Source organism: Ursus maritimus, unplaced genomic scaffold (genome assembly GCF_017311325.1).
Source record: "Ursus maritimus isolate PB19 unplaced genomic scaffold, ASM1731132v1 scaffold_32, whole genome shotgun sequence".
NCBI lineage: Eukaryota > Metazoa > Chordata > Mammalia > Carnivora > Ursidae > Ursus > Ursus maritimus.
In genome coordinates, this window is record NW_024425786.1 from 20,557,368 (window position 1) to 20,584,526 (window position 27,159).

At 42.6% G+C, this 27,159-nt stretch overlaps 1 protein-coding gene across 4 annotated transcripts in view; it reads left to right on the forward strand.

Annotated features, from left to right (window-relative positions):
• Positions 1-1,479: 1,479 nt before the first annotated feature.
• The window catches only part of FAM76A (family with sequence similarity 76 member A), a 30,209-nt gene continuing 4,529 nt past the window's right edge, over positions 1,480-27,159 (forward strand). For 2 of the 4 annotated variants that reach the window (XR_005831534.1, XR_005831533.1), the window contains exons 1-9: positions 1,480-1,646; positions 2,891-2,955; positions 6,104-6,158; positions 6,889-7,041; positions 9,869-10,026; positions 14,280-14,366; positions 21,109-21,244; positions 23,673-23,774; positions 24,281-24,417. Coding sequence is in view for 1 of the 4 variants with exons in the window: in XM_040619097.1 (XP_040475031.1) it covers positions 1,566-1,646; positions 2,891-2,955; positions 6,104-6,158; positions 6,889-7,041; positions 9,869-10,026; positions 14,280-14,366; positions 21,109-21,244; positions 23,673-23,774; positions 24,281-24,367 (924 nt within the window). In the remaining 3 variants the exon portion in view is untranslated. Of the gene's footprint in view, positions 1,647-2,890; positions 2,956-6,103; positions 6,159-6,888; positions 7,042-9,868; positions 10,027-14,279; positions 14,367-21,108; positions 21,245-23,672; positions 23,775-24,280; positions 26,578-27,076; positions 27,111-27,159 lie in introns of those variants that run through there. The other 2 variants (XR_005831535.1, XM_040619097.1) reach the window with 2 other exon arrangements.

A 27,159-nucleotide genomic window follows, 5' to 3' on the forward strand; every position in this document is an offset into this window, starting at 1 on the left:
GAACTTTAGTTCCACTAGTAAATGCGAAACAGTGACTTTGAACTTTAGTTTTCTGACCCCAGAGCCTAAACCTTTGATTAGCACACATCTTTGGGCAAAAGCCCAAAAAGGGGGCTGGATTTGGGTTTCAGAGGCAAATTTTGTTGGGGCAGGGATGTAGAAACCATGTGCATCCTCAGTTGTAAAAAATGCACGTTGAAGTAAAACTGCAATTAGTACTCTATAGATAGTTGGCAGAACCAAAAATAATCTAAGGCCAAGAGCAGCTATAGGGCAGGGACTTGGAAAGGTCAGCACTGCAGGAAACTTTGCCAAAGTCTTAAGAACAAGAAGTTCAAGGGCGCCTGGGTGGCTCAATCGCTAAGCGTCTGCCTTCGGCTCTGATCCTGATCCCAGCGTTCTGGGATCCAGCCCTGCATAGGACTCCCTGCTCAGCGGGAAGCCTGCTTCTCCCTCTCCCTCTCCCCCTGCTTGTGTTCCCTCTCTCACTGCCTCTCTCTCTGTTAAATAAATAAATACTTAAAAAAAATAAAAAAGAACAAGAAGTTCATAATTCCTTGGGCAGCCCCTACATGTGCCAAGCTGAGAGATGGAGATGCCGAGTATCCAGGAGGGTGTGGCTTGCCTGGGGGTGGGGGCAGGGTCAGCCAGGAAACCTCAGGTGGTTGTTTGCGAGAGAACCTGGGGCTGCAACTGGGCAACACAAAGTAGGAAACGGGCCTCACACCAAATGTGTCCCACTCTGAGGGAGGTCACCAGAGCAGGAGTACTCTGAGGGATAGAGGGCCTCGCGTTAGTATTCTTCCGCATCGTCCTGGAGGGGCTGTCATCACTCTAGCAGCCCTCTTCCTCAACATAGAGGTCCTCTTTCTGGGGCTTCCCCCTTTCTCTCTGGAGGTCACCGATCCTCGAGTTCCCCCCCTTTTTGGGGATCTCTGACAGAGGGCACCCCTCTTAGGTTGTCTCTCGTGGTTTCCTCTTCTCCCTCCCTGTGTTGGTGATGTTCTCTCACAAGCCCCCCACCTTTTTCAGGCTCGGGATCTTGCCCGACTTCTAGTTCAACAATGCTCAGCTCTCCGCTCAACCGCGCCCCTCCTGCTCCGGGAGGGCAGCTCCATGGAAACCAAAACATCACAACTCCGCGGAGGTATCGCGAGAGGCGCGGTTGCGACCGTGGCCGGGGAGAGGAGGAGCGAGGGCGGGAACAAAGAGCGAAGTGGGAGGGGTCTGGGCGCTTCCGAGGTCCCGGGCGGGAGAAGGTACCTCCTAGTGGCGCCCCCGCGTGACTGCGCTTTACATAATCGAGGCCGCGCGCGTCATAAGTGGCGTACTCCAGTCCAAACCGAATCAGAGTTGTCATAAGCTCTGTGTTCCGCCCCTTCGTGGTTGATGGACGTCGAAATGAACCAGTGAACAGGCTACCAGGTCCGCCGCGCCCGCCCTGATCCGCCCGCACTCGCCGGCCCGCCCGCCTGCCGCAGCCACCGCCGCCAGCTTGTCCGTCAGACTGTCAGATAAAGCGGCGGGCCGGGCCGGCTGGGCGGTGAGCACGGCCCGGGCCGGACATGGCGGCGCTCTACGCCTGCACCAAGTGCCACCAGCGCTTCCCCTTCGAGGCGCTGTCTCAGGGGCAGCAGCTGTGCAAGGTGCGCGGGCTGGGGCGGCGGCCGGGAACTGGGACGCTAGAGGCGCGGCCCGGAGCCCCCTGTTCTGCGGGGCCGCTCAGCGGGGTCCCCCGGGCAGGGCGTGGCAGGCCCGCCTAGCTGAGGCGCCTCACCCGCTCCGCTGGGGGCCAGCGGGGCACGTGGGGGAGTCCCGGGCTCCGTCCAGGCCCCCGCGGCCGGCGTGTCCCGGTGCTTAGCAACCGCAAGGGATTGTTCTCGGACCCCTTGAGGTCAGGGGAGGAGACAGTGGGTCCCCTGCTTGCTCCCGACCAGACGCACCGAGATCCCTCTTGGGCTGGCTTCCCCGTCGTTGGTTGCAGACTGAGGGACCCCCTGCCCCGCCTGGGACTGAACTCCAGAGTTGGGTGCTGCCTGGGAGGAGAGTCTCCCAACTCGGGCGCCTCACGGGCACTTTCCAGCCAGTCTCAGAGTCGGAGGTGGCGCGGCTTTATAGAAAAGCCCCACAATTAAGCGCACGAAGCAAAAGGATTTTTCAGCATCCAGTTGGTGACCTTCGGTCCTGGCCCTAACCAGCTACTGTTCAGTTTTTACTCCTGAAGGTCCAAGTTGCTTTTTTCGTTCGAGTTGCTTCATCCTGCTTTGCCTATTTAAGTTAATAGAAGTGCTGTGAGGTGACAGTTAAAAGTCACAAAGCCGGCCTGAGACAGATTTTGAGATATTCCCAAATAATCCAGTTTGTGCCTCTGATATGGGTAATTCCTAACTGTATGTCACCGTGGCCGCAAATGGCCGTGACTTTGTCACTCTCTGCTTACCCTGTAGGAGAGAGCTCAGATGTTTGAGTGCCTTTTTAAGGCTATATATATGAAATATATATAATGCTTTTAAGGCAGTTTCATATTGGTAAGCAATAATGATTTTAATTTAGCATTTTCATTTCGCAAGTGAACCTGCTCAAAAATCAAGCAGTGCAAGTGGCAGAACTGGAACTAGAATCCAGGGCTTCTGATTTCCACTCTGAGGCTTATTCATACATACTTTTGTTTTACAATTTATGACTAGTTCCATATAAATTCTTTCTTAATTCCCACATCAATGCAGGCCAGTGATGCCAATATTACAAAAGAGAAAAATAAGGCCCAGAAAGTTCAAGTGACTCACTCAAGCACAGTGGCTATGCTGGGAATAGTAGGTCTTCTGCCTCCTACTGAAGGCTGTTTCCATTTCTGACTGCCTTTTAAAATTATATCCTCATTTCATTTCAGGAATGTCGGATTGCACACCCTGTTGTGAAGTGCACCTACTGTAGAACTGAATACCAGCAGGAGAGGTACAGTTTTTGTTGACCATGGAAGATGTTAATAGGCTTTTTCCTCTTAAAATCGACAATTAGTTGCTTGTCACGGAACAGATCTGTCATTGAGTGCATTATATACAGATTCTGCAGTTTTTTTGTTATCACACATTGACCAATACCAAACACACATCTTGTTCCTTAGTTATCCATTGATTGCTTAAATGTTTAAAGTTACTTTTTTTTCAGCTCCTTGATCGTCTTATATTGTGTTTATAATCTTGATGACATGAAGAAACCTTAACAGTAAAACAATGAGCCTCATGTTTCAGTGTGTTTATATTCAGAGCTTCAAGAATTTATAATTCAAAAGAAGATACTTTTGGAAATGTGACAATTCTGATAAGGGTTTGTTAGCCCCAGTCACATTTGAAACTCATTGGCCTTATGTAAATCTCATTTTGAAAAATGTGAAAAACATTTAGGTGTGAGTAAACACACATTTGGGGGAGACTTTCAATAGCAGCAAAGTAGTTTATTGGTGTAGTAAGTTTTGTGAGACTGCAACTGTATTAGTTCTTAAAGCAGGGTGGGGTCTGTTTGCTAACTCACACATAGACCTAGAAGCCTACTTTTAATCAGTCTTATTTCAGTTCTAGGAACATCTTCCCCAACACTTCATGGACATTTTCAAACCAGAAATGGTTGAAAGAATTAGACAATAAACACTCATATACCCACCACTTAGATTCTACAGTGTACATTTATTGTATTGGCATCTATCCATCAGTTTATTAATCCATCTTATTTGTGATGCATTTTATTTATTTATTTATTTTTATGTTTATTTATTTATTTAAAGATTTTATTTATTTATTTGATGGAGAGAGAGACAGCCAGCAAGAGAGGGAACACAGGCAGGGGGAGTGGGAGAGGAAGAAGCAGGCTTCCAGTGGAGGAACCTGATGTGGGGCTCGACCCCAGGACTCTGGGATCACGCCCTGAGGCTGAACCACCCAGGCGCCCCTGTGATGCATTTTAAAGTGTGGACATCAGTACACTTGATGCTAAACAGTTAAGCATGCATATCATTAACAAAATTCAACATTTCTTTACAGTCCTTTATTTTTTTAGAGGTAAAATTTGTGCACAGTGATATGCTCAGATCTTAAGTACATCATTTGATGAGTTTTGCAAACCGTATACATCTGTGTAACCCCAAACTGTTTCAAAATATAGAACATTACCATCACCCCAGAGGGTCCTCTCATGCCTCTTCCCTCTCAATCCCTACCCTTCTTGCCTTCCCCACACAGCTACTGTTCTGATTTTCCTTTCCACCATAGATCAGTTTTCCCTGTTCTCGCACTTAATAGAAATGGAAACATACAAAACGTACTCTAGAAGCATTATGTTTTAGCTTTTACATTTGGGTCTATGATCCATCGTGAACGAATTTTTGGGTCTGAAGGGAGATATGAAGTTTGACATAAAAATTTATTGCAGATGGCGGTGCCTGGCTAACTTAGACAGTGGAACATGCGACTCTTGATCTCGGGGTTGTAAATTTGAGCCCTGTGTCGGGTGTAGAGATTACTTTAAAAAATTAAATCTTAAAAAAATTGATTCAAGGGCACCTGGGTGGCTCAGTCAGTTGAGTGTTTGCCTTTGGCTTGGGTTGTGTTCCCTGAGTCCCAGGATTGAGATCCGCATCGGACTCCCAACTTAGTGGGGAGTCTGCTTTTCCCTTTGCCTCTCACCCACCTTGTGCTTTTTCTCTCTCACTGTTTCTTTCTCTCTCAAGTAAATAAGTAAAATCTTTTTAAAAATTGGTTCAGGGGCGCCTGGGTGGCACAGCGGTTAAGCGTCTGCCTTCGGCTCAGGGCGTGATCCCGGCGTTCTGGGATCGAGCCCCACATCAGGCTCCTCTGCTGGGAGCCTGCTTCTTCCTCTCCCACTCCCCCTGCTTGTGTTCCCTCTCTCGCTGGCTGTCTCTATCTCTATCTCTGTCGAATAAATAAATAAAATCTTTAAAAAAAAATTGATTCAAGATGGATCATAGAAATAGTTTTTCTTTGCATGTTTTCTAAGATGTCAGGAGCATTTGTATGGAGATATATATATATGTATTTTTTCAGTAATAATCTTCAGTAGTAAATCTAAACATAAACCGGAATGTTCAACATCACAGAATTGCTGATGTGAATCCTCTTTCTAAAAGAGTTTCCTTTAAATGCACCTCACTTCTTGTACTGCCTCTTTAAAATGGCAGAAAATTGCCCTGGAAAATATTTTGTTTGAACATTTCATTTTAATTTAAATGTTTTCTACTTTTAGGTTTTTCTTTGTTTTAACTTCATGGTCACTTTTATAGGACTTTGTGGGAAAATAATCACAAAATAGCTAATAGGCTGGATTTTTATGTGATTTTATTTTCAGCTCCAGAATATTGTTTATTCTTGCACATCAAGCATTTGTTTGTACCTCCCTTTGTGAAGAATTAAACTTTATTTGAAGATGATTTTTTTTCCCCAAGGTAGTTTATCAGTTTCAATATTTAGGTAATATTATGACCTCTGGACCTTCATAAGACAGGGACTTTGTTTTTGTTTTTTTGTCAGTGCTTAGTTCTTAGAGAAATTGGAAATATTGGTAAAATATTTGGTCATAGCCTCTATTTCCCCACATCTGGAATTTTCATATGCTTTTACTTACAGAGAGTGTAGAGAGAGTAAAGTCAACATGGATAGAATCTCTAAGTTTGTATTCCAAACACAGATACTTTCTTTCTCACCTTAGGTTTCTCAGGTGTTCATCCGAATTGATGAGAATTACTGCTAGTCCATTTCAGTCTAACATGATATTCTTTTGAGGGTCCTGTCCACATTTGATCATTTTGTTTAATGATACTTGGAGATGTAATGTGATAATCAGAAATAACTCATTCTCCATTTTAACTAAAGTCTTATTTTATCTGAGCTAATAAAATTAGTAACCACAAAATAATTAATAAAAGTTTTTGGCCAGATACTCAACCTTCAGTTAACCAAGTATTCAGACCACATATCACCTTGGCACTTAGCAATGAGCAAATTCTGTGGGCTTAAGGAGGAATCAGTTTTCAGATGTAAGTAAGGCAAGTTTTTTTCTTATAAAAGCCTTGTGTCTCTTTTTTCCTTAACAGTAAAACCAATACAATATGCAAGAAATGTGCTCAGAATGTGCAGTTATATGGAACGGTAAGTAGGGTTTCTCTGTACCTAACAGTGAGAACACAGGTCTCTTGGAACCTTAATATTCTGTGGATTATTAATGTAATTACCATATTTTTATTAAAACTAGTTATGTGTTAATACTTTCTCAGTGAAGTTTATCTAGTATGTGAGCTTTTGAGCTTAGCTAATACTTAGTATTGAGAAGGTCTGTGTTTATGGTCATGATGGTAGGATTGTCATCATAATTTTCCTTGAGAGCTTTAGTAACCAATATGAAAAGAGGAGGGGAAAGATGGATCTTACAATGTGACCTCCTTGTTTGGTAGCAGTTGACTGTTCATTCTGATGAATGGATTTTTGTCTTTCAGTGTTAGGGTTCTGGATACTATGTCCGTCCAGGGAATCTCCCAACTTGTGATACGGTGATAATGGCAAAGAGGCCTTTTGAGAAATTTGGAAGCACCTGCTGGTTTCTTCAAGGAACTGGTTCTGTGAATTTCTCAGAGAAGTCCCAGCATATACACTAATGGGGTTTTATTTGTTTATTTATCTGTTTAAAATCAATAGTCCTGTGCAGAAAAACACCTTACATAGTGTTAAGAATTAGGCTTCATTTGATCGGTGTAGAAGGAAATTTATGAAGTCAGGAATGCATGTTTACAATGACTAATGAACTATGTAATAGGAATGATTGGTTTAAAAAATGTGCTGGTATTTTATAATATACTCAGTTGACCCTTTTTCTCTCTTGAAGCCCAAACCTTGTCAATATTGCAACATAATTGCCGCGTTCATCGGCAACAAATGCCAGCGCTGCACGAACTCAGAGAAGAAGTACGGACCACCATATTCGTGTGAACAGTGTAAGCAGCAGTGTGCATTTGACAGGAAAGATGACAGAAAGAAGGTAAATCTCCGTGTTTTCTGTTGATTTTTTCTTTCAGAGAATTAAGGTGGGTCACTCGTGTCAAAAAGGGGCACCTGCTGGGCTCAGTAGGTGGAGCATACAACTGTGGATCTTGGTTTGTCGGTTTGAGCCCCATGTTTGGGTGTAGAGATTACTTAAAATCTTAAAAAAAAAAAAAAAAAAAAGAGGGGCACGTGGCTCTGGGTTAAGCGGCCGACTCTCAATCTCAGCTCAGGTCTTGATCTCAGGGTTGTGAGTTCAAGCTCCGCATTGGGTTCCGTGCTGGGCATGGAGCCTACTTAAAGCCTACTTAAAAAAAAGAAGAAGACATATAACAGAGCAAAGAATTCTCAGTTCCTCTTCTAGTTGTTATTGACCTTGAAGATTTTCAGCCTTTGTTTTCTTTATTTACTAAATGTGGACCATTATATTCTTTTTTTCGAGTATATATATATATTTTTTTAAATTAATGAATTAATTAATTAATGTGCTTTCTGCACCCAGGGTGGGGCACAAACTCATGGCCCTGAGATCCATGTTTGCATGTTCTTTTGACTGAACCATCCAGGCATCCCTGGACCATTATATTCTTTTTTTTTTTTTTTTTTAAAGATTTTATTTATTTACTTGACAGAGAGAGACAGCCAGTGAGGGAGGGAACACAAGCAGGGGGAGTGGGAGAGGAAGAAGCAGGCTCATAGTGGAGGAGCCTGACGTGGGGCTCGAACCCAGAATGCTGGGATCACGCCTTGAGCCAAAGGCAGATGCTTTAACCACTGCGCTACCCAGGCGCCCCTGGACCATTATATTCTAATCTCATGAGTTGGTATTTCATGAGAATCTGAATTATAGTGATCAAAATCCCACATAGGTGAAGTGATGATTGGCAGAATTCTGTAGAATTCTGTAGAGGAGAGATTGTGACTTAAGCAAGATACATGACCAGTTTCACTATCTGACTCTTCAAGGGTTTCCCTCTGTTGAAGTTAAAAATCACAAGATGACATGGAGGAGAGTTCTGTGTGGAGCAATGGGGCATTGGTAGAATAAAAGTGGTTTAGATTTGTTCTGTTTAAAACCCTCCAGTGGTTTCCAACTGCACTTAGAATAAAACCCAAAGCTCTTCCCTGGCCTGCACGGCCCATACCTGCCTCTCAGTCTCATCTGACCTCACACCTCCCACCCCTCACCTTATCTCAGCCACACCGGCTGCCTTTCAGCCCTTCAGATGTGGCCGTGTCATTCCCACCTTTGTGCTAGCTGTCGCTTTGCCTGATGCGTCCTTCTCAAAAGCATCTTAACTGGTTCCTCATGCTCAGATGCCACTTCTTCACTGAGACCCTTTACTCACTCACTCACCCCGTATCATATTACCCTGTTTTATTGTCTTCGTAGCATGTAACATTGTGAGAAATTAATCTTGTTTTTTGCTTATATGTTTGTCCACCTCCATTAGAACATGAGCTCTGTCCATCTTGTTCTTTGTCACATTTCCTGTGGCCTGGCACATAGTAAGTGCCCCCCCATATTATAATATATATATGTAAATGTATCTATTTAGGTTGTTAAGAGTTATACTTTATTGAGAACTTTTTTCTCTCCCTTTCAGTTGTTTTACCAGACATGGCCAAAATATTAATCTGAAATATATCTTCAGCTTGCTGTTATTTATTGAGAAAAAGTATGCTTGTTATTTTCTACTTTTTTAAAAGTGACTGAAAAAGTGATTATTTTATATATCTTTTTAAATTGAGGTATAATCAACATACCTTATATTAGTTTCATATGTACAGCATAATGATTAGATATTTGTGTGTATTGGAAAGTGAGCACCACAATAAGTCCGGTTAACATCCATCATTATACACAGTTACAGAATTCTTTTTCTTGTGATGAGAACTTTTAAGATCTCCTCTCTTAGCAACTTTCAAATATGCAATATAGTATTAACTATAGGCATCATACTGTACATTTTGTCCCTGTGACTTATTTATTTTAGAACTAGAAGTTTATACCTTTTGACTACTTTCACCCATTTCACCTGCCCCCCACTCCCCATCTCTGGCAACTATCAATTTTTTCTCTTCAATAAATATTCTTTTGGGATGCCTGGGTGGCTCAGTCGGTTAAGCGTCTGCCTTCGACTTGGGTCATGACCCCAGGGTCCTGGAATCGAGTCCCGCATCGGGGGGGGGGTCCTTGCTCAGCAGGGAGCCTGCTTCTCCTTCTGGCTGCTGCTCCCTTGCTTCTGCTCTTTCTCTCTGACAAATAAAGAAATAAAATCTTTAAAAAAATAATTAAATACTCTTTTAATGAAAGAATACAGTACAGAAACTTTTTCAGTGTCCAGAGCTACTTTTTGGAGATGCTTAGGCTCACAAGCACGAACTCTTGCCAGCCAAATTTATTAATTTACAATGGGAGGCTATAACTCTCCAGTGACCAGAATACTCCTGCCTGCTAACCGGAGCACATTTTCCCTGCATCAGGATAACTGGAGAGGCTGACTTAGGAATCAGGAGGTAGCATACACTAAGAGTTGGAGTATAAGCTTTGCAGTCCTGTAGGCCTGGGTTAGCTGAATGATCCTGGGCAGGTTTCTTACTTATTATGCATCAGTTCCTTCATCTTTCCAGTGGGGAATAGTTGTAGCTGCTTCACAGGACATAGGGAGATTTAATTGAGGTAGAAGACTTGCCTAAGTTCACACACCTCATAGGTGGGAGAATTGGTACTTAACCCAGAGGGTCTAGCTCCCAGTACCTATATTCTGGAGTACCCATGTACTACATTTTCTTTTCTTTATCTTTGTCTCCTTGTCTTTCAGGTAGATGGGAAATTGCTGTGCTGGCTGTGCACGCTTTCATATAAACGGGTCCTTCAGAAGACCAAAGAGCAGAGGAAACATCTGAGCAGCTCTTCCCGTGCCAGCCACCAGGAGAAGGAACAGTATAGTCGACTGAGTGGTGGCAGCCATTATAACAGGTAACCCCAAGATGCATAAGGTAGGACTAGAAGTACTGGTTGGTCAGATAGAATACACAGTTAGCCACGGAAGATACCATTTGGTATACATTTTCCTAGTCTTTTCTCTGTAGTTACTAGCCTTAGGAAGAATCTCCTTTACCGTATTTCATAGTTCACGTATCTTCCAAGTGCCAGAGAGATTTCCGTAAGGTATCAGGATTTCCTGACTTGGTTTGTATCGTGTCTGAAAAGTTTGTGGACCTTGTTCTACTTTCCCTGTAATGTTCTACTCACCCTTGGAGTGGGTTATCTTCTTAGAAGATTGGACATTTCACTTTCTGAGGTGTGCAGTTTTTTTATGCATATTTGTCCGGGAGGTTGATAGATGTTCTAGGTTTGTCCTGGTGGGATCTAGTCAAAAAGATGTCCTTTCATTGTAGCCTTAGCTTCCTTTCAGAGTACCTGAAGTGTCGTTAAGAATTCTGGCTCTGGATTGAATCCCAACTCTGCCAGTTTCTCTGTGTGGGATCTTGGGCAAGCTTTTCTCATCTTTAAAATAGGGAAATAATAGTATTACCTCATGGAATTGTTGTGAAGATAAATTATGTAGTGCATGCATAGTGATTAGTTTTATAACTGGCATATAGGAAGCGTTCAATAAATTTTAGTTACTGTTTGTTATTGTTACCATTATGATTTTGTTTGTTCATTTAGCAAACATTATTAAGTACTCTCATGGGCCAGCGACTCTGCTAGGAAGGCAGAGATGAATCAAAGAATCATGCTGCTCACCAGGAGTATGCAGTCTGGTAGGGAAGACAGACCTGTAATCAAATCATTGCAGCATAATTCGATGAGCATGAGAAACATCAAGATACAGGCATGAGATGCAGTAGTAATTAACTGCCTTGGGAAGTCAGGCAAGAGAGGCTCAGAAAAGAGCTGGTGTTGGAGCTGGATTTTAGGATGAGTTGGAATCATCACCGAGGGAATGGGCAGAGGCACCCTAGGCTGAGGGAATAGCATTTGCAGAGTCACGGAGGGCATAAGACTATGGAACCCTGGGGAATTGCAGGTCCTTTTATGTTGCTGGACCTTACATTTGGGAGCCAGGGAATGGGAGAAAAGGGGATTCTGCGGACATGTTAAGGAGCATGAACCTGATCTTGGGGTCTGTAAAAAAAAAAATTAACCCTGATTATTGTGGAGAATACATTGGAAGAAAAAGAGACTGGATGATGGTTAAGAAGCTTTTTTACGAGTCCAGGGTAAGAAATGTTAATATTAGAAGCCATGGCACCAGAGATCAAAGAAGCAGATTCAGGAAGATCATTTAGAGGGAGAATTATGAGAAATTTAGATAATTTGATGAACAGGTAGAAGGGCAGAAGCTGGGTGAGTAACGGATAATTCTCAGGTTTCTTACTTAGGTGAATAGGTATATTCTTAACTGAGAGAGAATATAGGAAGAAGAGAAGTTCAGTTTTTAAAAGTTGAGTTTGTGGGACTCCTGCGTGACTCAGTTGGTTAAGCGTCTGCCTTCAGCTCAGGTCCTGATCTCAGGTCCTGGGATGGAGCAGCCAGGTCAGGCGCCCTGCTCAGCAGGGTGTCTGCTTCTTCCTCTCCCTCTGCTTCTCCCCCTGTTCGTGCTCTCTTTCAAATAAATAAATAAAATCTTTTTAAAAAATAAAAAAAAATAAGTTGAGTTTGGAGCATTAAGAGGAATTATTTTTTGGGAGCTTAGCCTAGAACTCAGAAGAAGGGTTCAGATGAGGCCCATTGGTGGCACATGAGAGTCAGTGGGAATAGAAGTTGTTATAAAGTGTGGATTCCCGCTGCTCCATCCCAGACTTTAATTCATAGGGTGTAGGATGGAGTCCATGAATCTGCATTCGGGGAACACCATTTCCAACCCATATGATAAGTTGTTAAAACCATGCTCTTGGATGGTATAATTCAAGTTGGAGGCTGACAACAGAACTCTAGAAGCACTCAAGAAGGATGGAGTATTTGCAAACCATATAGCTGATAAGGGGTTAATGTAAAAAATATATGAAGAATTCATGCAACTCAATAATAAAAAAAGCAAATAATCCAATTTAAAAATGGGCAAAGGACCTAAATAGACATTTTTCCAAAGAATACGTACAAATGGCCAGTAGATACATGCAAAGGTGCTAGACATCACTAGTCATCAAGGAAATGCACATCAAAACCACAATGAGATATCACCTCACATCTTTTAGGATGGCTATTATCAAAAAGACAAGAGGGGTGCCTGGCTGGCTCAGTCGATGAAGCATGTGGCTCTTGATCTCAAGGTTGTGAGTTCAAGCTCCACTTCGGGTGTAGAGATTACTTAAATAAAAGAGAGAGGGGAAAAGACAAGAAATAACGAATGTTGGTGAGGTTGTAGAGAAAGGGAACCCTATACGCCATTAGTGGGAATGTAAATTGGTATAGCCATTGTGCAAAACAGTGTGGTGGTTCCTGAAAAAATTAAAAACAGAGCTACCATATGATCCAGCGGTCATTCCTGGGTATATATTCAAAGGAAATGAAATGGACATCTTGAAGAGATATCTGCACCCCTGTGTTCATTGCAGCTTTATTCATAATAGCCAAGAGATGGAAACAATGTAAATGTTTTGCAGTGAATGAATGGATAAAGAAAATGTGATATATATATGCAGACACACACACATACTATATGGTATCACTTCTATGTGGAACCTTTTTAAAAAGCCAGTTCCATAGAAACAGACACTGGAATCATGGTTGCCAGGGGCTGGGAAAATGGGCAATGAGGAGATTTAGGTCAAAGAGTATATAAACTTTCAGTTCTAAGAAAAAGTTCTGAGGATCTAATGTACAGCAGAGTGACTGCTCTTAATATGGTATATTCTTGAAAATTGCTGAGAGTGGATTGTAAGCATTCTTGCCATTAAAAAAAAAGTTACTATGTGATGTGATAGATGTGTTAATTATCTTAATCTTGGTTATCATTCCATAACATAAATGTATATCAAACTCTCACGTTGTATGCATGTATACAATTTGTCACTTACTCCACAATAAAGTTGGAAGGGGGGAAGGATGGCATGGTCAGTGGTATCAAGTATTGAAGAAATCAAGTAAGAAAGGGTCTTACTTGGGGCGCCTGGGTGGCACAGCGGTTGGGCGTCTGCCTTCGGCTCAGGGCGTGGTCCCGGCGTTATGGGATCGAGCCCCACATCGGGCTCCTCTGCTATGAGCCTGCTTCTTCCTCTCCCACTCCCCCGCTTGTGTTCCCTCTCTCGCTGGCTGTCTCTGTCTCTGTCAGGTAAATAGATGAAATCTTTAAAAAAAAAAAAGAAAAGGTCTTACTTGAGGGTGAACTCGTTGGGCCTAAAACTAATTTTTAGTGGTGTTGTGGGACTCAGGTAGTAGATTCACAGAACTACACTGAAAAAGAACTAGACTAGGAGTTCAACCTGGTATCTAGTCCCAGCTTCACTATTGACTAGCTATATATCCTCAGGTAGGTCAGTTAACCTCAATGAGCCTCAGTTTCTGCAGAGTAGAAATAGTACCTTGTATATACCTCACAGAATTGGAAATGCATATGAAACATGAAATGTAAAAGTACTTTTTAAGCGGTGCGTGGCTGGCTCAGTTGGTGGAGCGTGTGACTCTTGATCTCAGGGTCATGAGTTTGAGCCCCACATCGGGGATGGAGCCTACTTAAAATTTTAAAAATTAAAAAGATTTTTAGAAAAGTACTTTTTTTAACTATAAGATAGATTATACTTCCTATTAAAATATTATTGACTGTTGACTCTGTTCCCATAGTTATTAATAAAGCAGGTAATATTTAATTAAAGCTAAGAATTTTGGGGGCCTACGGAAGAGAGCTACCCATGCATCCAGGACCTATGAAATCAACACCTTGGTGGATTTTAATAATCAAGACTGGGGTGCCTGGGTGGCTCAGTTGGTTGAGCGTCTGCCTTCAGCTCAAGTCCTGATCCCAGGGTCCTGGGATCAAGCCCCACATCAGGCTCCTTGCCCAGCGGGAGACCTGCTTCTCCCTCTCCCTCTGCCTGCCGCTCCCCCTGCTTGTGCTCTCTCTCGCTCTTCCTGTCAAATGAATAAGTGAAATCTTAAAAAAAAAAAAATCAAGAATATGGAAGAGCTGTGGTATCGTGTTGGTACCATTTAACAAACTTTTATTGTGATGTTTTATAAATCTTTGATTTCTAATGTGTGTCTCTCTATTTTTGCATTAAAAGCCAGAAAACACTTTCCACATCTTCAATTCAAAATGAAATCCCAAAGAAAAAATCCAAGTTTGAGTCAATCACAACCAATGGAGACAGGTAAGCCAGTTGGTGTGTGTGCATGTGTCCGTTTGAGCTGCTGCGTATACAGGTCCGGAAACAGGAGTACATTCCAGGGTATGCCTTGGACCTAGTCTAGGGTTGTTGTTGAGCCTCCGAGGGTCATTACATGAGCCGCTTGATATCTCATGAATAAGCATTGCCGATATTTGTTTGTAACTAATCCTGTCAGTACAACATAAGCACATATGACGGGATTTAATAGTAACTGAATTCTGCAGTCCACAAATAACTCCCCCACACTAATTCTAAGAAGTCAGGAGCTGTATGCCTTTCACTATGATCTGTGCCTGTGGCCTCCTCTAGGCAGGACAGGAATTGGTCTTGAGAGGTGGAGTGGAGACCATTTGGAGTTAAGGCAGTGTTGCTCGATCTGTGCGGGGTGATCCGTGCTTCCTTAGCGTGCAGAAAGCCCAGTGCAGATACTGAACAGCAGAGAACGAGATGCATTTAAATATTGTTGCTTCTTTTTAAACCTGTCTAAATACATATTTTTATTCTTTGCTTTCCCTTCTCCTGAGCAATGCTTCCTCTTGCAAGCTGCTTTGTCCTAATATCCAGAGTGCCCCATCTGTGTTGGTTCAGTGCTGCTTCCCAACCAAGTCTTGGGGCCACCCATTTTCCTGTTTCTGCAGGCGCAGGCATCCTGAAGTGAGACACTGACATACTCTTCCCCCAGATCCTTGGAATCGTGTCCATTCTGGAAACTCCCAGTATGAGTTCTCCCTCCCAGCCAGTGGTGGGTATGGGAGTAGACTAGCACATAGGCTTACCAGGGCTGAACTTCGTTTAGGGGAGCACAAAGCATCTGTGAAATTTACTCTTTCCTGTTACCTCTTTTATTAACCTGATTTCAGATTCTACAAGGTGTCTTATATATTTTTTTTAATATTTATTGATTTATTTAAGAGAGAGAGTATGAGGTGGGGAGGGACAGAGGGAGAGAATCTCCAAGCAGACTCCCCACTGAGCGCAGAGCCCGACACAGGACTCGATCCCACAACCCATGAGATCATGACCTGAGCCAAAACCAAGAGGCGGATGCTTAACTGACTGAGCCACCCAGTCACCCCTACAAGGTGTTTTTTTTATCAGCTAGTATCACTGATTTATACTTTTTGAATTGAACCTTCTGGAAATGTTTAACTTAGATATTCAAATTATATGGGAGAAGGAACCATAAAGACCATCTTCTCTGGTCAGCTTCACTGTTCTCTGAGTAGATATTCTGGCCGTTATGAGGATTGTCCCATCACCTCTGCCAGGGCGCATGATCCTGCAAAAACCATGTCAAGGGATGAACCTTTCTGAGTCCCCTGCCTTTACAGAGGCCTAGACGAAGACTCACAGCCTTTAGGTTCAAAATTTCTGTTTTGTGCTCACTATGACCCAGACTGTATTTGAATGGCCTGGAAAAAACTCATTTATAACCTTTAGTTGAACCAACCAGTCCTTAAAGTTTGCCTTCTTTTAGCTTATTTTGTTCTTGAGATGCTGCCATTATTCTTGCTGTCCACTGCTATGAATATACAAAGCAAAACTTAAGTTTTCAACTGGTCACCAGTAAAGATTGTTTCCTCAAGTAGGATGCTGATCCTAACACGGTCTTTCACAATCTCCTCTGGAAAAGATCTCAGAAGATCATTTTCTCCTTGAAATGTAGATGCTAATTTTTTAAATCACTTACCCTAATAACTTGAAAATTTGGAAAATTTTTCTGCTTCCACAAAAATTATTTTCGTACATATATGAATTCTGTTCCATTTGAATGTTCCTGCATTAGCAGGTCCTGACTATCAATTCCACTTGTTTGCATTTCTTTTAAAAGTTCATAGCACAAGTTAAATTACATTGTTCCTTTTCTTTTTCCTTTTCGTGAGTTTTTTTTCTTGGTTTCCCTTCACTTTGGAAACATTTTATTTATTTGTTTATTTACTTATTTTTAAAGATTTTATTTAATTATTTGTCAGAGAGAGAGAGGGAGAGAGAGAGACAGAGCACAAGCAGGGGGGAACGGCAGGCGGAGGGAGAAGCAGGCTCCCTGCTGAGCAAGGAGCCCAATGCAGGACTCAATCCCAGGACCCTGAGATCATGACCTGAGCCAAAGGCAGATGCTTAACTGACTGGGCCACCCAGACACCCCTTTATTTTATTTTTTTAATTTAAGATTTTATTTATTTATTGGAGAGAGATAGAGAGAGCACAAACAGGGAGGAGAGAGAGAAGCAGGTTCCCCTCTGAGCAGGGAGCCCAACGTGGGGCTTGATCCCAGGACCCTGGGATCATGACCTGAGCTGAAGGCAGACGCTTAACCGACTGAGCCACGCAGGTGCCCCTGAAAACATTTTTTTTTTTTAAGATTTATTTATTTGTCAGAGAGAGAAGGAGAGAGAGAGAGCACAAGCAGGGGAAGCAGCAAGCAGAGGGAGAAGCAGGCTCCCTGCTGAGCAAGGAGCCCAATGCGGGACTCGTTCCCAGGACCCTGAGATCATGACCTGAGCCAAAGGGAGACGCTAAACCAACTGAGCCACCCAATGTCCCGAAGACAATTTTTTTTAAAAGATTATTTTAGAGAGAGTGAGTGTGTCTGCACTCACATAGGGGGAGGGGCAGAGGGAAAGAATCTTGAGCAGACTCCCCACTGAGTGTGGAGCCCCACACCAGGCTGAATCTCTCAACCCATGAGATCATGACCTGAGCAGAAACGAGGAGTCGGACACGCAGCCAGCTGAGCCACCCAGTCACCCCTCACTTTGAAAACATTCTGATAAGCCTTTCTTTGACGGTCCTTTTGTAATGTCATGCAAACCCCCAGTGTTTTTACTGAGTATCTATCTTGAATTCAGTTCTGTACCAGATGTTGGCAGTCTTGCTTCTGAGATCTCTGTTGTAGCTGCCGCCCCGTTTTCAGTTGATGGAAGACTACTTCCTGGCCCCACTTTTAAAATATCCATATATGCTCTTGTCCTTTCATTGTTATCCCCTCTTGTCTTCTTCTTCTTTTTTTTTTTTTTTTAAAGATTTTATTTATTTGACGGAGAGAGACAGCCAGCAAGAGAGGGAATACAAGCAGGGGAGTGGGAGAGGAAGAAGCAGGCTCTTAGCGGAGGAGCCTGACGTGGGGCTCGATCCCAGAACGCTGGGATCACGCCCTGAGCCAAAGGCAGAGGCTTAATGACTGCGCCACCCAGGCGCCCCTCCCCTCTTGCCTTCTGCGGGCTGCTCTCTAACAACTTTCCATTCACCTTGCTGTTCTACCACATTCTCCTCTCTTAGCTTTTAAGTCTAGAGTTATATTTGATCTTTTTTTCCTTTTTTCCTTCTCCATTAGCCTTCTGTATCGTACAGAGAGAATGCATCACTTTAGCTTTTGTTTTCTTTTGTTTTTTTGAAGATTATATTTATTTATTTAAGAGACAGAGCAAGAGAGAGTGTACATGAGCAGGGGGAGGGGCAGAGGGAGAGGGGGAGAGCCGAGCAGACTGCCCCGCTCAGCGAGGAGCCCAAGGCAGGACTCAATCCCCGGACCCCGAGATCATGACCTGAAGTCAGATACTTAACCACCTGAGCCACCCAGGCACCCCTAGGTTTTTTATAAAACTTTTTCTTGAATAATTTTATTTTTTATTTTTTTAAAGATTTTTATTTATTCGAGGGGGGAGGGGCAGAGGGAGAGGGGGAGAGAGTCTTAAGCAGACTCTGCACTGAGTGCAGAGCCAGACACAGGGCTCAGTCTCACAACTCCGAGATCACAGCCTGAGCTGAAACCAGATGCAACAAATTGCCACCCAGGCGCCCCCTCAAATAGTCTTGTGCTTCTAGAATGCCTTTGTCTTTTTTTCAGTATCTTGCAGAATTCATAGTCTCCCTCTCATATTTTCTAGTTTGTTGAAATTGTAGCAAAAACTTTTCAATTTGAGGAAAATCTGAGTTCATTTCTAGCTTTCCTTCCCAGAGAAAATGCACCAGCTACTTTTTTTTTTTTTTAAGATTTTATTTATTTATTTGACAGAGACAGCCAGCGGGAGAGGGAACACAAGCAGGGGGGGCGGGAGAGGAAGAAGCAGGCTTCCAGCGGAGGAGCCTGATGTGGGGCTCGATCCCATGACCCCGGGATCACGCCCTGAGTCGAAGGCAGACGCTCAACGACTGCGCTACCCAGGCGCCCCCACCAACTACTTTTTGATCATACTTGTTTGTTGTTCTGTTGATGATAGAAAAGCTCTCAACAATGGGTGATACCCAGGCACACCTTGTGGTTTATTGTTTCTAAAGGATTCTTTTCCTTTCCTCATAGGTTTTTTGGTTTTTTTTAAGATCTTATTTTTAAGTAATCTCTACACCCAGCGTGGGGCTTGAACTCATGACCCTGAGATCAAGAATTACAGGCTCCATCGACTGAGCCAGCCCGGTGCCCCTCCTTGTAGTTTTATTTCATTCTCCATTTGAAATATGCCTGAAAGAGTGGACTTACTTTGTGTGGCCTTTGAGGACAGACCCAGGGCCAAAGGATAGAAATGACAGGGAGGCAGGTTTTGGCTTAACCTGAGGAGGATTGCTCTTATATTAAAAGGTTTAGAAAAGACAAGAAGCTTTCTAGAGAAATTGTGAGTTCCCTGTCATTGGAGATATTTGAAAAGAGACTGGATCTAATTTTCTGCCTTGCTAACCTAGCCATCTGTTTTCATTTGATTTCCAGCAGTTCTTATTAATCAGAAGTTAGAGAGTTAGAAAGGTCAGGCCCTAACACAGGATAGACATGACTGGTTTTGTCAACAATGTATTGCTATGGGAAAAATCCTCTCTTAAGCAGGTAGAGAAGAGCATTAGAAGCTTTTGGACCACACGATTTATATTAGCCCATTACTCTGTTTCATTTGTCATTCTCGTTACGAGCTTAAGTAAATTCTTTTGGGTGGACGGAAGACAATCCCTTGGCAGGTATTAAAACTGATGGAGACTTTGATGGGTTCTTTTAGCATTTTCTCCTGCATGCCTTGTTTTATTATATGGCATTTACTTTTTGTCACCCAGTAATTCTGCATATTCATCAGTTACGAGAGCATGGGTCCATTCTTCTCACATGCTTTATGATTCTCTCCCAGGAGAGAATCAACGGACACAGTCTGTTGGAAATGTTTGACTTGGTAACTCTGAGGATGTCCAGTGATTTCGCTTGCTCTTTGGACTTTCTACCTGTGTAGAGAAATGCCGGTTATTAGATGTAGTTCAAGATGGAGGAACGAACCAACAGCAAGGGGGACCTAGAGTCGTTGCTATATTGATATAGGGAACTGGAAGTCAATATTCCAGTGTCTGCTTTGGAAAAATAGGTTTGTGTTTTACTTTAAAGGTTGCCCTGGGAAGAGTAAGAGCTTTCTTTGGGAAGTCTCTAGAGAAGGGCAGGATTTGACTCTCATGGCAATGATTCTTAACTTGTTTTGGGTATAAGACATCTCTGACCAACCAAGGAAAGCTATGGATCGTCACCCTAGAAACCACCCATCGTATGTATACACTGAATTGCACATACAATTTCAGGGGGTTACAGATTCCCTGGAGCTGGGCCTGGTTAGAAGATTCTGCTAAGAGGACAGACTTCTCCTGGCACTTTGGAAAAATGAAGTGCTCGGGTACTGTTACTGAGAAGAATCTGTTGAAAACCCAGGTTGTGGTGTGACTCTGGAGTTTGCCACCTCTTTGTTCCTTTTCTAACTAAATATCACTGAATTCTTGATATTGGAAGTGGTGGTCAACAGGCCAGTTGCAGTGTAGGGGAAGTTGGCTTCCTTCCTATTGGTTTCATCTTCATGGGGCACCTGGGTGGCTCAGTCGGTTAAGCGTCTGCCTTTGGCTCAGGTCGTGATCCCGGAGTACTGGGATTGAGCCCCTCGTCGGGCTCCCTGCTCAGCAGGGTGTCTGCTTCTCCCTCTCCCTCTGCCCCTCCCCCTGCTTGTGCTCCCTCCCTCTCTCTCTCTCCCTCTCAAATAAATCTTTAAAAGAAAATTTCATCTTTTTATAATTTTTAAAAGGGACTGACTGTTCCTGAGATGGAATGCAGCAGCTTTTTTTTTTTTTTTTTTTTTAAGATTGTATTTATTTATTTGAGAGAGAGCGAGAATGAGTGTGGGGAGGGACAGAAGGAGAGGGAGAAGCAGACTCCTCACTGAGCAGGGAGCCCAACGTCAGATGCTTAACCGGCCAAGCCACCAGGTGCCCCTACGAGCAGCTTCTTAGCAGCTGCACCACATCACTGTGTTTGGGGCAAAAAATAAAGAACCAAAAGATGAGGTCTGTGGGGAGCTTTAAAAGAAAAATACATGAGCTTACAATTGATCATTTAGCCAGATTCTAGGGAAATTAGTCACAAAAAATTGACTGTTTCACCCATAAATAATTGGGAATCTTCAGTGCACCTGAAACAAAATGTCCTTGACTCTTGGGGAATGCGTGTGTTTTCGTCTCGATTGTGAGAGGAGGTGCTGCACAAGTGCTCTGGGTTGTGGTTTGGTTGGTATAGTAACCCCATGATCGCCTTGCCAGTGCAGCGTAGCAGATGCTGTTGAGTCTGGTGTGTGGAGCATTGTGCTTACTGCTGGGAATTCAAAGAGTTGTTCTTACCCTTGAGCTTGTAGTCAGGTGGCCTATGGTGTGTCCTCAAGTAGGAAGAAGGTGTATCCCTCCAAGTTACGATCTTTTCCCCCTCCGTGTTTCTACTCAGCTTTTCCCCAGACCTGGCTCTGGACTCACCAGGCACTGACCACTTTGTCATCATTGCCCAACTGAAGGAAGAAGTGGCCACTCTGAAGAAGATGCTGCATCAAAAAGATCAAATGATTTTAGAGAAAGAGAAGAAGGTACAGTTTTGTTAATGCCTCTCAGGCCAGAATGATGCAGGGGGAAGCACGTGGTACCACAGGGCGTGGTGCTGACTCTTGTTCAGCTGACATTTATCTGGTACTGACCATGGGTGCTTTGAGAGACCCAGTGGCAAGGTTGGGATATCCTGGGAGAGGCTTACTATCTGCCAGGATGACTGATGGTCTGGTATTACCGTGGCGAATCCACCCCGGTCAGGTGCATTTTAGAAAGTTGATTTTTCTCAGCATTTGGAGGGAGCTTCCGCTTCTCAGGGAGGACTCGTGTTACCCAGCCTTACAGAGGTGATGTATAAAAGTACAGTGCCCCTCTTAATTCACAGTGGGGCATAACTGACTACTACTCTTCTCAGCATGAGCTGCTTTGGAAGGTTGTAATCAGAAGGTGCTGAGTGAGCATGGAGTTGGGACAAGAGGAGGTAGTTATGTAATTGGAACTCTTAATGCTCTCAAGCTAAGCGAACCTGATGTCTCCATCTCTGTTATTGGGATGGCCATGTCTGTGGGACAGTAATACTCAAAATATGTGGGCCAGGTCTCCCTCCTTCCTGGACAGTGTTCAGGTAGGCCTTCCTCTGTGACTCTTAGGTCACTTTGCTTCCATTACTGACAACTCCCTTCCTGAGTGACCCATTCTTGAAACACATTAACATCTTCAGTAAAGTCTTACTCTGGTCTAACAGCCCTCCCTCTTTAAGGGAACTTTTTATATCCTTCTTCTGATTGAGGTCTATTTATCTTATTTTTAGGTTCTTAAAGAATATCTCATTTTTGTCTTAATATATTAATAACCATAATAGCTAACTTTTATTGAATACTTAACTATGTGCCCGACTGCTCTGCGTGCTTTCTATGTATTAACTCACTTATCCTCATAATAACCCTTTGAGAGAGGAATTACTGTTACCGTCATGTCATAGATGAAGAGAGCCTCCAATATTTTTCCTTTTACGCTTCCATTCCCTCCCTTCTCCCAGTTGTGTTTTTTTCCCTGAGGCTGTATGTTTTTTTGCACCAAGTTTGGAGTGCTAGGATTCATTGTGAATAGCTAACGAAGGCATTTCTAATGTTAAAATATTTATATGCATTCTTTCCATCTAATTTTGACCTCATTTTACAAATGAGGAAACGGACCCAAAGATATTAAATGAGGTACCAAATCACACAACTAGTAAATGGCAGAACAAAGTAATTAACTCAAATCTTTCTGACTCCGCCATTCTTTCCACTAGCCTATGCTTTCTTAGCCGGTAAGGTGGAGATTCATGGGTAGAGACCAGTATTCTTTCTACTTTACTACATGACTGTTGGATGAAAGCAGACCCAAGGGGCGCCTGGGTGGCTCAGTCGTTAAGCGTCTGCCTTCGGCTCAGGGCCTGATCCCATCAGTCATTCGAACAAGCTATCAGTTACCTCACACTCTGGCTGTGCCCGTACAGTTTCCTGTGCTTGGATGCCCCTCTCCCTACCTTGTGTGCCAGTTGTCGCTCATGTACCTCAAAACTCAGCTCACACATCACTTCCCTGACGTAGATATCTCTTCAAAATCAGACACATTCATATGCTGATTGTTGAAATTTTTCTAGAACTTTTCAAATTTCTGAAAATATCTCATTATAGTAAGCCACAGATCTATTCCTAACTTATCACTGATTTTAGTACCAACTTTAAAATATTACCCTACTGTGTAGGACTCAGTAGTCTTTCTAACTAGATAATAGCTTATTTGCTTAATATATATTATTATTGTGTGTGTGTGTGTGTGTGTGTGTGTGTGTGTATACACACACGCACACAGATTACTAAAAAACAAAACAACTGTATACATATATATATGTTCAAACATTTTGCCTGGAACAGGGTTAAAAATTCAATAAATGGCAGTAGCTGTTATTCTCCTGACTTCTTTTAAACCATCAGTCATATCGTATTATAATCACTGATTTATTTGCAGGATTATTGGCGTGTATTAAATACATAAAATCTTTATTTTTTTTCAAGATTTTTTATTTATTTGACAGAGAGAGCGCACAAGCAGGCAGAGTGGCAGGCGAAGGGAGAGGGAGAAGCAGGCTCCCCACTGAGGAGAAAGCCCGACGTGGGGCTCATGACCTGAGCTGAAGGCAGATGCTTAACCAACTGAACCACCCAGGCGCCCCAATACGTAATATCTTTAAAACCTGCCAGTGACGAAGTATCAGAAATGTATGTCAGGATTTTGTGTAATTTTCAGGAAATCTTTAGAAAATAATAGGATACAGAATCCCCTGGCTTTGATGTAGTTAGGGATCTTCAGGAGAGCCCTGGATTTCATTCATTTGGGAAACCATTTAGTTCTTTGGTACCAGAACATTTTTCGTTGCACAGAGATTTCTTCCGGTCACACTGCCTTTTTTTCTCCTCTCAGATCACAGAGTTGAAGGCTGATTTTCAATACCAAGAATCTCAGATGAGAGCCAAAATGAACCAGATGGAGAAAACCCACAAAGAAGTCACAGAGCAATTGCAGGTGAGTCTGCTTATTTTATGTGATAACTGATTGTATTTTAGGTGATTATTTCTTAGATTTCTTTGTTCTCAGGGTATTGACAAATTCACATTAATCCACCTTATAGCTGTCTTTTATTGTTTCACTGTTAGGTGTGTTCTGATCTTTTCCCCTCAAAAACAGTGGAAGTAATAAATGTGTGCTTTGATTTTCGGGTAAGCCAGATGTGATTCCAGATGTCTGGATGATGAATTCTGTTTATCCAGCACACGAAAGCGGTCCGCGGCTCGTTTGTGTTGCACAAAGCACCCTTTTGTAACCGTGGATCCCAGGAGATTGAAGCGTGCTGATTAACCTCCAGCAAACACTGTCTTCCCTGAACCAGGCCCTAGAGCTTTCTGTTGTTTTCTGCCTCTAGAACTTGTTCTCTTCCTGACCCTCTACGTTGTATGCCTTAGCATCTGCGTGAAAAACATGTCCTGTTAAGACATCCTTCTTGCACTGATTTTTTGTTTTGTTTTGTTCAGGCTAAAAACCGAGAGCTCCTGAAGCAGGCAGCTGCCTTGTCCAAGAGCAAGAAGTCCGAGAAGTCGGGAGCTATAACCTCTCCGTGAGAGACCATAAGGAGGCTCCCAGCCAACAGCAAAGGGGTTCCTGGCTTAGGGTGGGTGACCTGGCTGTTCTCTGGGAATTGCAAGCTTTCTTAAGAAATCTCTGTTTTATTACAGTTATCCTCCTTCGTGGGATTGCAGCGGGCTGAATGGAAACACCTGGTTTGTGCTGTGTCATGACCGCATGCTTGGACGTTTGGGGTTCCAAGCTCTCTGTCTCATACACTCACTTCCCTTTCCCTCCCTTCTCCCCTCCCCCCTCCACCAGTACTACTCTCTGTCTCTGTCTCTCCCTTTTGGTACTACTCTGTGTGTGTGTGTGGTGGTCACTGCTCAGTGTTATGTGCAGAATGATTAGTTTGTTTGTCTGTTTGTCCATCATCGCATCCTGCCGTACCCATGGGCAAATAGTTTGGCATTAATTACATATCACTGCCACCCTCTGAACTTCGAAAACTGCCACCTTGAGACTTGGTACAATGGAAGAGGCTTTCTCTCTCCAAGAAACCTTTTGCTTCAGGGTATACTCTTGGGTTTTTTTCCAGGTATATTATGTATGAACTTTGTACTATGTATAGCCAGAGTTTTATTTATTTTTTAAAAAAACTTTTTCTTGATAAAGGAATAATGGTAGCCTAGCTTGTTCTTCTTGTAAAAGTGATGCCTCTTAAAAAAAAAGTTCTCTCTACCTTTTAGTAAAGGAATAAGACCTTTTCTTGTTACCTTGGAGTCTTAAAAAGTGCTTGCTGAGGTGAAACAATTCAGTGCGTAAGTATGGAGTCAAGTGCCTTTTGGAGGATTTCTTGGAAGAGCATTTAAGAAGAAGATACTTAAGGGAGGTAGCAAAGATTTGAACAGTCTGTCTTTTTTTAAGTAAGGGCAGAAAGAAAGGTTGTCCAGGTTTTACTGGACATTTCCGTCCCCTACCCCTTTCTTGATTGTTTTATGTGACCGATTTTAAATTCTCACACTGCCACTTCGTTTTTAAAAAAAATACCCTTCAGTTGTTATATTGGGCCATTGTCAGAGAACATTTTTTTTTAAATGAGCAGATTCAAAATGGGATAATATTTGAACTACAGAGCGTTTTGAGAGTCAGTGTGAGCTGCTCCAGTATGGACTCTGAATCTGATTGGGAGAAATGACATCACTGGACCTTCTCCCCTCTCCTCATCCACCCCAGCCTGGACACTCCCTGCTTTTAATGGAAATGTATTGAAAACAGGTGCTTGTCAGAAGCAGCTTGGCCTCAGCCAGAATTGTTTGTGTCCTCTTTTCCCTTCTTGACCCAATAGGCACATGGATTTACTTTTCCAGAAGAAGAGATAGATTTGCGCTTCTAGCCATTCTCTCAGGTCCTCTATGAGATGTTTGTGAAGGAAGTCAGAGACATGTAATGTGCCATGAAACACAGTAAAATCAATTACCTTGGTATCATTAATGGAAAGGGAGGGGTACTGCGGCTAGAGGTAACCATGAGGGCCAATGACCTTTGTACCTCAGTGCACCAGAATTGTAAGCAGTCAGTTTAACTTGCTAGGCATTTCCTAGAGGCAAATGCTTATGATTTGTGATAACATTCTCACAAGTGGAGCCATGCACAGAATGGGCCAGAGATGTGGAAATGGGTGGCTTCTTTCTGAGAAGAGAAACAATGGACCATGTTGCTTCTATCTCACTCTGGTAGGGGAGGTCATTTTCCCTTCTAAGCAGGGGAAACGGCAGTGCTAAATAGTTTTGTAACTTTTTGAATGAGAAACTTTTAGGTAAAGATAAACTGTCAGATAATATTTTTCAGATGCATTTACGTTTGACTATGGGGAAAAGATTGTGAAAAAAGTTACAGTCATGGTTTTTTGGGTTTTTTTAATTTGGAAGACTTGAGAAATTCTGTTTCATGAAGTGATAATATAAAAACACATACTTAGTTTTATACTAAATCTTTTTTTAAGGTCTTGGCATTTAATATAAAGCAGATTCACGCATTTTCTAACTTTCCACAAATTCCAAAAAGTGAAGGAAGAAACCTCAGTCCTGAAATTTTGGTTTTTAAAAATCATGACACTGTTTTACCATGAAATTGAGTAGCTAACTTTTGGTAACACCTTTTGTTCATTTGTATGTTTGTATAATGGACATTTTGAAACACAGGAATGTTTTGGTTTGTACAAACTTTGAAAAATGTGTGTTAATAAAAATTCATATTGACTCAAGTCTAATTGTTGGGTGAGTGATTGACCGATTGATTGCTGGTTTACCAATGGACATATCCCACAGTGCCCTTCAGCCTAGAAGACATTTTGTCTGGCTTGTAGACTTAAATGTTTAATTAAAAGCCTAACGGTGGTAATAGGGAGTTTCATATCCATCAGAGAATAAACTCATTCTCTTTTCTTCTGTGACTTTATTTTCCAGTTTAAGTGCTTACTTGTTATAAACACTGTGCTAGACAATGAGGATACAGAAGTGAAGAAGACTGTCAGTTACTGTCCTCATGGGCTTCTGCTTCGTGAAATATTGGACAACACCATTGTTTCTTGATTTTGTATTTACCATTATTTTTCGAAATATAATACAGGATGAATCTTTATACGGTATGAGTGAAAGGATTTTGAGATATCATCTCAAGAAGGAGAGGAATGTATTAGTTTAAAACTTTGGTACTGGTAGGTTTTGTTTTTTTTTTTAAGATTTTATTTATTTATTTGACAGAGATAGACAGCCCGCGAGAGAGGGAACACAAGCAGGGGAGTGGGAGAGGAAGAAGCAGGCTCTTAGCAGAGGAGCCTGATGTG